This window comes from Chrysemys picta, chromosome 12 (genome assembly GCF_011386835.1).
Source record: "Chrysemys picta bellii isolate R12L10 chromosome 12, ASM1138683v2, whole genome shotgun sequence".
NCBI classification, from domain to species: domain Eukaryota; kingdom Metazoa; phylum Chordata; order Testudines; family Emydidae; genus Chrysemys; species Chrysemys picta.
The window spans coordinates 51,863,699-51,876,057 of NC_088802.1; the positions used below are offsets into that span (position 1 = coordinate 51,863,699).

At 42.1% G+C, this 12,359-nt stretch overlaps 1 protein-coding gene across 2 annotated transcripts in view; it reads right to left on the reverse strand.

Annotated features, from left to right (window-relative positions):
- Positions 1 to 271: 271 nt before the first annotated feature.
- Positions 272 to 12,359, reverse strand: part of LOC101950163 (ABC-type organic anion transporter ABCA8) — a 61,139-nt gene continuing 49,051 nt past the window's right edge. For both annotated transcript variants that reach the window (XM_065563686.1, XM_008167729.4), the window contains exons 27-39: positions 11,621 to 11,686; positions 10,072 to 10,163; positions 9,105 to 9,225; positions 8,190 to 8,307; positions 7,842 to 7,933; positions 6,511 to 6,689; positions 5,161 to 5,236; positions 4,348 to 4,442; positions 2,783 to 2,902; positions 2,316 to 2,456; positions 1,921 to 2,000; positions 1,769 to 1,824; positions 272 to 489 (exon numbers count right to left, since the gene is read on the reverse strand). In XM_065563686.1, the coding sequence (XP_065419758.1) occupies positions 391 to 489; positions 1,769 to 1,824; positions 1,921 to 2,000; positions 2,316 to 2,456; positions 2,783 to 2,902; positions 4,348 to 4,442; positions 5,161 to 5,236; positions 6,511 to 6,689; positions 7,842 to 7,933; positions 8,190 to 8,307; positions 9,105 to 9,225; positions 10,072 to 10,163; positions 11,621 to 11,686 (1,335 nt within the window). In that variant the 3' untranslated portion in view covers positions 272 to 390. The remainder of the gene's footprint in view (positions 490 to 1,768; positions 1,825 to 1,920; positions 2,001 to 2,315; positions 2,457 to 2,782; positions 2,903 to 4,347; positions 4,443 to 5,160; positions 5,237 to 6,510; positions 6,690 to 7,841; positions 7,934 to 8,189; positions 8,308 to 9,104; positions 9,226 to 10,071; positions 10,164 to 11,620; positions 11,687 to 12,359) is intronic.

A 12,359-nucleotide genomic window follows, 5' to 3' on the forward strand; every position in this document is an offset into this window, starting at 1 on the left:
ATTTTAACTACAGAACAAAACTCTGGCTAAAAAGGCATATCCGTATTTAGTTAACTGTTCACTTCAAAGCATGCTTCCACATCCATATCAACCAACCCATCCCATATGTCAAGTTCACTGACTTGTTTCACAGCTGCAGGCCTGTACTTCCTCTAACACCGATTGTATGCAGAGCAATTCACCTTGAGTACCCCAATGCCTCCACCTCTAAAAATATTCTTTTCTCAAAAGAGGGGCTAATTTAAAAAATGATTCTCTTGTGCAAAGTACAGAAGCTGCAAAGCTCCAGGCCTGAATTTTTATTGTGCTGATAAGTGTGTGGCAATGATAGTAAATATGTGCATTATTAAATCATACACATTAATACTGATTAAAATATAATGGAACATTTTAAAAGTCTTCCTGCTGAAGTCTTTCCCACTCGAAAGTTCCTTCCAAAGCCATATCAAAATTATCCATTTCTTGCTCACGGGAGAGTTCTAAGAACACCTGAAATGGATGACAACAAAAGTCTGGTTATTTGCTGACACTGATAACAAATACATTAAACATTTGTTACTATTTTTATGAAGGCAACACATGAGTTTGCAATTGCCCCAAAGATGAACACCACAGAGAACCAGGGGCGGCTCTAGCTTTTTTGCCGCCCCAAGCACGGCAGGCAGGCTGCCTTTGGCGGCGTATCTGCGGGAGGTCCCCGGTCCCGCGGATTCAGCGGCATGCCTGCGGGAGGTCCCCGGTCCCGCGGATTCGGCGGCATGCCTGCGGGAGGTCCGCTAGTCTTGTGGCTTTGGTGTACCTGCCACCGAATTGCCGCTGAATCCGCGGGACTGGCAGACCTCCCACCGAAGGCGGCCTGCCTGCCGCCCTCACAGGAACCAGCAGGGCGCCCCCCGTGGCTTGCCGCCCCAGGCACTTGCTTGGGGCGCTGGTGCCTGGAGCTGCCGTTGCAGAGAACAGGTTTTCTGCTGATACAGCTCTCTTCAGAGCAGCAGCAAGTGCTCTCTAATTTCCTGTTCACCAGCTCACCAAAGGTCAGGAGCAACACTTGGAAAAGACCATCGTCCTCTCTAAGACTGTATATTTATTTTGATTCACTTCTGTGTATGTTTCTGTAAACAGATTTCCAGCCAAAGTCTTTGAAGTTGGAATGTAATGATGGCTCTTTATGGGGGCTGTTCACACCAGGATGCCCTACAGACACTGCAAGGCAAGGTTTCACAGCGGGGTGTTTGCCCTTTTAATTCACTCACACGGGAGTGAGTTATGGCTTTGCCTCATGCCCTGTGCATTGAGCAGCTCGCGAAGCAGACTGTGGCTCAGTCATGATCTGTCTGCCTGTTTCTCCCTGCTCCAGGAGGTTGAGGTACCCCTGCACCAGCCTTATATCTGCTGTCCCTTAGTGCACCAACATAGTTGTGCTGCCCAGTCCTTAGCGGGAGCGGAGGCTGCTTTGCCCATTATGCAGCTACCCATGATGTGGATACCAGTGCAGGGGAACAGGAACACAACATCTGCCCTTTTACTCCCCTCATGGTTCTGCAAGCTGGGCCACCATCTGACCCTCACTGCTATAATTATTCCCTTTAGAAGCTTGAAAAGGGATCTTTCTCCAATAAACGTCCTTTTTTTTTCCCTTCCAAAGTTTGATCATTGTGCTGTGCTGCCTTCTTTATTCCCTCGGAAGCTTCGCAGCACATGCAAACTGCCCCTGCATATTCCTTTACAATAGGCCTGGAGTCCTGTGTATAACTTTGAAATCCCATGCCTGTTCCAAAGTGTTCAAAGAAAAGCTGTACTCCTCGAGGCCGAAGGTTCGTTTGGCTGTGGAGAAATGAAGATACAGTTAAAAAAATATGTTTCGACTTTACAAGTCCTTTTCGAGTGAGCCTAACCTTTTGCTGATAGTTTCTCTCTTACCTGCCTCTAGTTTGGAGAAAGTCTGGGACAGAGGCAGTGCTTCTTGCATTGGTATCTTGTAAACCAGCAAAGAGGAAACCCTGAGGGAGAAAAGAAATTGCATCCATTGTCCTGTGTCTAGCTCGTAGACACCACTTTGAGTCAAACTGTGTCTGGCTCATGTGTGGTGGCCAGAAGGGAAGGAGAAAGTACAAGAAGCTTCCATATCTTATTGCATGGCCCAGACACAATGACAGTCTCTAATCAGCTTGCCAGCTAGGGACTGTAACCCGTTAATCTCTCCCAACTAGAGATCTTTGTTCAGGCTGTGACGTTTGCTGCCAAACTGCAGTAGTGGGAATGATATACTAAGTAACTCTTCAGGGGTTCAGGACCCTGATGTATTTTGTAGTTACCTTTCCTGACGATCTGCATGTGGGAAGATCCTCAGAATCTCCATATGGAGGCTATCAACCTGTGCTGGGTCCTTCACTTTAATTTCCAGTAAGTAACCTTTGCCAAACTTGCTTTTCAGGTACTGAACAGCACCAATGCACCTGGAGACAAAGAAAGCAACACAGTGGGAAATACTTAGTAATGGACGAAGAGACTTGCTTCCATGACCCTCTCCTCTTAGTGGATGTCAGGGATTAAATTCAGCCGGAGTTGTCCAAAGCAGAGCTCCGGTAAATATTCTCTACCCCCCTGTTGTTTTTATAGCATGTTGGGGGGCGGGGTAAGTGGGCGCCTCCAGGAAATACTCTGTGAGAATTTACATCCTGGTGGGTGTAATGAATGAGGTTGGCTCCATAACATCTACCTGTTCCCTGAGAACTTCTAAAGTGTCCATCTTGCTATTGAACTGATCTATGTTACAGCCTACCGGAGCTTTCCACACACCATGATGGCCACTCGATCACACACTGCCTCAGCCTCCTCCATGTAATGGGTTGTTAGGATGGCTCCTTGCTCTTTGTTTTTCAGTGCAGCCCGAATTGCTTTCCTGAAAAGAAAGACAAAAATTACTTCAGAGGAAGAGCCAAACAAGTTTTTCTATTGTATTTCCCCCTCAGAATGACAAAGGAAATGTATTGAAAACCTCATAACAACCTTACATTGATGTCTACTTTGTACTTTGAACTTCCCATTTGACCAAACTCCACTGAGGGACTGCTCTGAAATAAGATTTGCTACAGTGCTGATTTAGTGGGGAGGGGCTGTTAAGTTCTTCTTTTTTGTACCTGCTTTAGCTGAAATGTGTTTCACTTTGGCCAGTGAGAATTAGGATAGTGTCGTTTCAGAGGAGACAGTTGTCAAGTAGACAACAGTGCTCAGAAGGGATGGGATGAACCAGCTCAGAGAAAAATAAATCCCAGCCTACATTTCGCTCCATCCCCTGAACTGAAACTGAGCCTCAACTGATTTTTGTTCAGATTGCGAATGGTTGGGATGTGAGCTCCCGCCAGAATTCTCAATGAGAAAACAAATCATAATACCATCAGTTCTAGAGTCTAAGTTGCAGCTGTCCCTGCACTGCTAACGCAGATGGCGGGAGAGAAGGCACAGTGTAGATCTGCCTACCCAGCTTCCCATGCAACTGTGAAGGAATGCGACTCATCAAGGGTACTAATCTGCTTGGCCGCCCAATGCTTCTTGCACTAGAAGGATCTTGGCCATTAGGAGATTAAATTTCTAAGCCAGTGTGATGACTGACATGTTGGTTGACACCAGGGATACAACTGGGGAATCTCCAGAGCTAAAATCCTGAGCTCACTACAGCTTGAACTAAAATATCAGGTGCTCTAGCTGAGAACTGTAACAGAATCATATCATCTATGAACCTGGCATAGAGGGGCACAACACCTTGAACAATGGGTTACACCAAGATTTTCCTGTGCCTAAAGTTAAGTTCCTAAATCCATATTTATGTACCTTAATAAGGGGCCTGATTTCCAAAAGTGCTTAGCACCCGGCAGCTCCTACTGACTTGAAAGTCTATACTGCAGCAGGGGGTGCAACTTCCAGCTCACGTCATCGTACACACGCCAGCTCTGATCAAGTTAGTGTGTTAAAAATAGGAGTGTAGCTGCAACATAGTGAAAATGGCAGGGATGGGATAGTTGCCCGGAGTTTGATCCTATCTGAGATCCTAGGCATGTACTCAGGCAGTTAGCCCATGCTGCTGCTTAAGCCGCCACGGCTACATTTCTATTTTTAGCACACTAGCTCAATCAGCTAATGTGGGTATGTCTATTTCAGCTGGAATTCATACCTTCTAGTGCCAGTGTAGGCATGCTCAAAATCAGGCCTCTTTTTAGGTGCTTAATTGTGGATTTAGAAGCCTAACTCCCATCTCGAAAGTCTTGGCCCTCGAATTTTTATTACGCTGTTTTGATTTAGTTCTGATGTTAAAAACAGGCCTAATAATTGGTTCAGGGCATTACTCACCACATGCGACTTTGCCCTTTAGGGTCCATTCCAGTTGATGGTTCGTCCAGAAGCAGAACTGTCGGATTTCCCAGCATGCTCAGTGCAAAACACACCTAAAATGAAGAATAGACATTGGGAGCTAAGTTCTGTCTTCCTGGCCTACTTCACTCAAGCCAGTGGTGGTGCCCAGGTGTAAGTGAGAGCAAGTAACTCATTTTCTTTAAAAAATGATGCATAAAATTCATTTCTATGCGGGACTCTGAAATCCTCTAATTCAGAGCAAACCAAAAATATGTCAACCTTCGAAAGCTCAGTGCTTAGACTTCATTTCCTCCCTCCACACACATATATGCTTGTGATTTAAAGGAGCTGAACAATCTGAGAAACATACTGTGCAATATTCTGTACTATGTGACATGGACGTAACTCCCTTTGAAGTGAGACAGCACACAATGCATGCTGGGGCCCCACCGTCTCAGGGGAAGCAACGAGAATCTCATCCATGTAACTGGAAACAGAACTAGACCCTCTATTTACCAATGACATTTTTCATTCACACTATGGACATTTCAGAAATATGTCAGCTATTTTCTGGAGATAATTTACCAGCCATAACTTCAATATGTTTACACCCAAACGGAGATTTTACTCCTGTATATTTGAAACAAAAATTCATTTTAGAACATGAAGGGTTGGATTCTGCTCTCATTTATATCAATGCAAATGTGAAAGGACTCCATTAGCTTAGTGGAGTTATTCCAGATACAACACTGGGGAACAAGGAGCAAAATTCGTCCCAGGGTTTGCGCCAAGAAAAACGCAAACGCTCACCTTTCTAGTTACCCCAGCAGATAATTTTCTAGTCACTTTCTTGACATGATCCTGAAGTTCCAGAGCCTTTGCTATCCTGTGAGGAAGGAGAAAGAAAGGAAGTAAAATGAACATTTGGTTTTTCCCCAACTCAAGACTTTTACCTGAGACTGACAGCACAATGGAAAGAGTGGGCTCGGTTCCTCCCCATTTGTGGGAGCGGCTGGGCCCTGGGAGGAAGTCTCTTCCACAGAGAGTACAGGGGTTCTGAGAGGAGAGGTTAGTTTTCATTTCTCAGTAGGGACTCCTGATGGAATTTGCTTGGGACACACATCTCCTTGATGTCCCCTCTGCAACCAGCAATACCCTTTTATTTGGGCTTTTCAGCAGAACCCCCCGAGGTTTGCCCTTCCCTGACGCTCCTCTGAGTGACAATGCTCTGCCCCCACTGGTAAAGGAGGTGTCCATTTCCCTTTTTTCCATCACTTCTGGTGAAGCTTTGGCCACTCGGTTTTAGCATTCTTCTTAGTTCTTTTCCTGATGGTACCAACTGAAGATGAATTGTTTTGGAAGTGCGTTGCTTTCTTTCTGCAAAATGACTTGGTGTTTTTTTGCATTTATTCTCTTCTCCTAAGCAAAAGGCATGTGTAACCCCAGACAATGCTTACTTCCCCCTTCCACAGGAAAATTCTTGTGGATCTATACTATGGTGCTGAAAAAAATGGATGCTGCAGTCCCTGTATTTGAGTTTTCTGAGATGCCCATAAACTTATTTGACTGTGTATTTTCACGCAATGAAGCTGACCCATCGAAGAGTGCAAATCTTTCCAAAACTCACATTCTGAAGTCTTTTCATAATCTCAAGAATCCTTCTGTTTCAGCATGCTACCCTGTCCAAAATTTTTCTAGAAAGTCTGCTAATTTTTTATTTTAAGCAACAAAATCATCAGAAACTAAACAAGAGAAGTTTTTTAAACAAGCTGTTCCTAATAGGATAGAATCTCTCTCTTAATCATAAGAATTATATTATTAGTAGTATTAATAACAATTATAAACCCTCTCCATCTTGCCTAGAGTGGACAGTACATCATTGATTATCCCCCTAATTTCACATTTTAGCACCAGACATTTCCATCTAAAGTTTAGACACAGATACATCCAGCATTTAACACACACTAATTTTAATTCTAACTCATTCTAAATGAGAAAATCTGGATGGCTTAGTTTCTTGGCTAAATCACCAGAGGAAGACATTTGGGCAGTTTGACTGTGAAGTGAAATTCTACTTTCAGCAAAATTCTACTTTCTCTCTGCTTTATAGTTCTGAGATATGAAACACGAACTGAAAACTTTATTTGTTTTACTACATACCGTTTGATAGTAACAACAGCGTCTTCTTTCCTCAGCCCTTTCACAGCTGCATAAACCTCCAGATGTTGTTGCACAGTAAGGTTTGGCCAGAGAGGGTTCTCCTGAGGGCAGTGGCCTAGAAAGCCAGTTGGGTTCTCTTGCAGTTGAGAGGCAGTGGCACTTTTCCCCTTTGTCAGCACCTGAACAAAATCTGTTATTCTGCACGTGTGTAATCTTGTGATCAATAAATGTGTAGGGTTAAAATTACAGGACGGTTATGACAGGTTTCAGAGTAGCAGCCGTGTTAGTCTGTATCCGCAAAAAGAACAGGAGGACTTGTGGCACCTTAGAGACTATTTGAGGATAAGCTTTTGTGGGCTACAGCCCACTTCTTCAGATGCATAGAATGGAACGTATAGTAAGGAGATATATATGCATACTGAACATGAAAAGGTGGAAGTAGCCATACAAATTCTAAGAGGCTAATTAATTAAGATGAGCTATTATCAGCAGGAGAAAAGAAACTTGTAGTGATAATCCAGATGGACCATTTCAGAGAGCTGACAAGGGAGAATTACTGATCTGCAACCTTTGCTTATCTGAGTAGTTTCATTGAGTACAGGTTGTAGAGCTGGCCCTTGCATAGTAGGGTCTATAGCTGTAGATGTTTGCTCTAGGTACTGTAATACGAATGGCCCACGAGAAATGCCAATAAAAAGACTAAAGACCATTTCCGGCATTAGCGAAAGTTCAAGATTCATTCCTGAAATTATTTACTTTTAATTTATTTTGAGGCAAATATAATAGGGGGTATGGATGGAGTGCCTGCTTTCATTTCAAGTGTCCTGGCGTTGGTTGGGCTACATAGTGTTCATGTTGTTTTGTTCGCTTATTGCAAGTGACATGTTCTTATGTCAATCACAACGACTGCTGATCATTTTCATGAACAATTTTCAGAGCATGACGTGCTAGGCTATGGGCTGGATTCCAAACATCCTTTTGGGCACAGCTACATCACAGCCTGGGTGTGACCTGCAGCTTGTGGAAATGCACCCCCACTAACTGTACTCAGGCTAGAAATAGAAGTGGACTTCAGTGTACACTGCACAACCCCGATGGACACCCGCTTTCCTCCCCCAGGTACATACTTGTTTGGGCAGCCTGTGCTGAAGTATGCAACATGTTGTTCTCACTGCTATTTTTCACAAGCTAGCTAGAGTACAGCTAGTGCGGGTATGTTTACACGAACTGCAAGTCACCCCCTACCCCGCTGCAGTTGTGGTAGTACCCTTTGTTTCCCTTAATGTATTGTTTAGAATTAGCAGTGGGTTTTAAAGTCTAACTTCACCTACCTGCCCAGCAGTCAGTGTTGTCTCTCCAGTAATCATATTGATAGTTGTGCTTTTACCAGCTCCATTGGGTCCTAGTAGTCCGAATACCTCTCCTAGAATGAATATACATCAATTTTTAGTAAGACTCGCCCTTCCTAACAGAACATCAGGCATATTCACCATGAAAAAACAAACAAACAAACAAAAGAGAAACCTTTTGCTTATACCTGTGATCAAATAACATTCATTAAAAATTCCATGAGGGCTGTCTAGAACTGAGACGTTCCAGTGAGTGAGTGGTCTACACATGTAACCTTCAAATCAGACAATCATCAAAATAACTATAGTAAAATACTCCTGGGTTCTAACCTTTTTTAACACAAAAAGAGACATTTTTAGTGGCCGCTTTCTTCCTTTTCTTAAAAACCGAGCTGGCTTTCTTGTCTTTATATTCCTTGCGCAGATCGTTGACAATGATAATTGGTTTCTGGGGAAGGAGGGAAATGAGAAAGAATTTATAAAGAACCAATCCCTCCCACTATAAAAGACAGTCCAGTTGTTCTCCCTGTTGCGTGTGGTTGCTGTATACAGGTTTTATTCAGAACATTTTCTTTGAATATTTTGTTGCTGCTGAAATGTGTTGAATTTTCATTGCTAAGAGGTGAGATAAAAGTTCAACAGTGGTGAAATCTACTAGACAGTCATGTTAATCCCATATAGCTTTTTACTATTTTAGGTAACTATATGGCTCCCGTTACCATAGTATCCATGTGCCTCATACTCTACACACAACACCTCTTTACTGTTTTTTAGGAAAGTATTATCTCCATTTTACGGTTATGGAGCTGTGGCCCAGAGAGACTAAGTGACTTGGTTAAGGTCAGTCTGTGTCACAACAGGAAACTGAACTGGTTTCTGTGTCCCAGGCTAATGCCCTTTCCATGGGCCATCTTTCCTGCCCATACCGCTTAGCTATTATGTATTATTATTAATTATTAGCTCAACTCCAAAAAAAAGTGCTTGACGTTGAAAGAGAAGAGGTCACAATCCTTATTTCAAAGATCATTCATTTTAGATTGCCTGAGAACAAAAGAGAATTACATTCTATTTAAAAGTTGTATTCTCAGGTCTGATGATACCTGTTAATTCCAGTTGGAAAGTAGAAAAATAGAAGGGGAGAAACATTGGATTTCCATATTGATGTTTATTATTTGTTCTCCAGGGGGTAATTTACCAATAGGAAGAGTAAAGAGACAGACAGAAAAGGACAACTTGAAATTTTACCTCTTCCTGATTTTCAGAAGCTATTGCTTCCCTAACCTTTGCCCTTTCAGCTTGCACATCTTCATCTTCTTCTTCTGGTTCTTCAGGATTTTGATGGTTGATCTCTTTCCTCGGGGAAATTCTACCAATCAAAGGAGTCAAACTCAGCAATATATCCTTTGTCCTAGTTCACAACTGATGTATTATGAGTACAGCAAGACCGAATGGCTGTTTGGTTCAACACTTCTGCTTTTTATTATTTGCTATTTAAAAAGTCAAGCACACAAAAAGTTAAGAAATACCAGAATTAAGGCTGCCCATACGAACTTAATTCAGCCCTCTTGTTGCATATGGATTATGATAGCCTTGCCCAACATCAATCATATAGTATGTCTGTGGAGAAGCCAGGAATAAAACCCAGCACTCATGTGTCCCAGACCAATGGCTGAAATATAAGAGAACAACCTCTCTCTTCTTACAGTCCTTTGCCTTATTCACTGTCCATTCTGTGCCCTGAATGAGGCAGGGTTTGTTAAGAACAAATAGTACGTGATCCTGTAGATAAAGACAGTATCAAAGTACACCCGCAATCTATTCACTGGATTTTCCTAACCTTTGAACGTGTGGCTTTGCAAACTTACCCCCACTTCTCTTTGGGGCAGGGACTATCTTTTTGTTTTGTGTTTGTATTGTGCCTAGTACAATGGGGTCATGGTCCATTACTCTGACTTGTAGGCACGACAATACAAATTAATAACAACATTGAGTGTTGTATGTAATTTCCTTTTTTTCTCTAGCAAGAATACTTGGGAGGGGGGAATGTATCACATGGAACCCTATGGAAACTATGCATGGATTTTTAAAAATATCAAAATGTTTTGCGAAAAATTGAAAATATCAACTTTTTCTGTGGAAAAATGTATTGTCAAGAAAAGTCCGAGTGTGGGGGCACACATGTGCACATGCAAGGGCACGTGTGGACACAAACCTAAAAATCGGATCCTCTCTCATAACCGCTCTTCCGTATTTCACCTCCAGCCATCGAAGAAGAAAAATGAAAACTACACAGTGGAGGTAAGGCTGAAAAAAAAAGAAGAAATAGTCAATGTTGTATGAATGAAAATAGCAACATTGTATCTGATACATTTTAATTACAGTTTAGGTAAAGTGCCTTAAAAGAGGGATTGGCTTCTCCTCATGTACTAGTTACCTCCTGAGCTGCTAACTGGTTATTTAATGTTAATTTAACTTTAGGTTAATGTTAGGTTCACTTTATTAGGATTCTAATGTGAGAGACGAAAGACGAGTTTAATTCAGTTCTCCCTGTGTCTGCCTGTTATCTAATCTAGGTGGGTATTTATTCCATATTGCTCACTCTGGCACCCTGATCTGCTTCACCTCTTTATTCCTCTTAGGGATCCATCACAGGTACTTCTCTGGCCTCACTTGCACAGAATCTGAGCATCTCCCAAATCTTAATGTATTTCATGCATAAATGCCAAAATAAAACCCTCTTGCCCTGGGGCTGGCAGCGCCCCAACTTTAAGGCTACCTCTGATATGATCTAAAGAACAATTAAATGAAAATGTTTCAGCTTTAATAGTCCATATTGAAGTATGATCTTCCTGTTATTTAGCTGTGCTTTCCTAGGTTCCCCACCCCCAATGCTTCCCATTACTGGTAGTAATGGTGGTGGAACTGGCATAGGTCAGTTGCCAGTGTTTTAGCCGCCATACCATTGAACTCAACTCAGAGCAGGCCTAGACAACATGGGGGTAAAATGTTAGTAATCACTGGTACCTTGTCTCCACTAGCTTTCTCACCATTGCTACCACCACTGGAGCACAACTGGTGGTAATAATGGAGCAAAATATATGGGGGGAAATGTAGTAAATGGTAATAAGAATCTAGTCCATTGAGACTTAGTCTTCAGACTTGGGTTGAATTTTATCAACTCTGTTGGAGCATACAGCATGTAAAATTGTGTAAGAAGTTCATATTTGTATTAACTAATACTAATGCATAAAATGACAACAGATTACACTAGTCGAGAAATCACATTTTAATGCATAAGCACAATTGGGAAAGGTAAGGCTGAGCTCACTGCATGATTTGGGGCTTACTTTATTTTCCCTAGCCTGTTTCAGGCGAGCAGTACTATTATTTCTGAGTAATTGGGTGCTAGCCAGCAGTCTCTCAACTGCCTCCTCAAATCCAGTCTAAGTTCTACTCTGTCTGGAATGAGTCTGATATTCTTGTCCCACTTTATCATAGGTAAAAAGCCTCAATCAATCCAGCCTTCTCTAATAAGGTGACAGACGAGGTCCTGGGTTTATGGACTAACTTCTCCTGCCAATGAGCATTAGGCTACATTGGAAAACTCTCCATCTCAGTCCAACAGATATGACCATGAAACATCTGTCACATTATGTACGTTTTGCTAGCTGCGGGGAATTATACAAATGCAATATATAGTCACCACATTAGAATGTGTGTCCTCTGCAAAATAATAATGCAAGATTCAAATTGTTTCTTACTGCAACGACAGATATGAATATGTCTCTCTGATTGCCAATAGAACTGAAATCCTCACCTATAAAAATCTGTGGATAGAAAAAATACATTCAGTAGAAATCCTGTAAAACTTTAATATAATACTATCTAGTTTTAAAAGAATGAAAACACACGTCAGTAAATATTTCAGAACTATGTGAACATTTCTGTCATTTCACTCAAAATCCTCACAGTAGGGAAGGGCAAATATAGATGTTGGAATCTGGGTGTCCGAATACTATTCGGGAAATAGTTACACCCCCAAATACAAGTATCATCAGACTCTTCTTTCCAGGACTAATAGCTCTGTCAGATGCAAGAATTTTATCTCCCTAGCACCTATGGGGAGAAGCAGGAAGAAGAGGAGAGCCTTATCATGGGGATTGCACAGGACACTTTTCAAAATCCAACCCCTAAGAGCAGTGGTTCTCAAACTTATTTTTTTGTGGACCACTTGAAAATTGCTGAGGGTGTCGGTGGGACCACTTAGTGATCTTTCCAAATGTTGTTTGTACCGTTAGCGAACTATTGTAAAGCACTTTGGATAAAAGCGCTATATCAAAAAAACCCTTAATAATAATTAACGCTTTTTTGTTCTACAAATAAAAGCACACAACTCGTATTTTAATATCAGTAGTCTTACCTTTCTAATGCAATGGATGTGCCCTCTCTCCTCCACTGTGGCAGCCTCTGCGCTGGGGCTGGGAAGGAAGGGAGTATCTC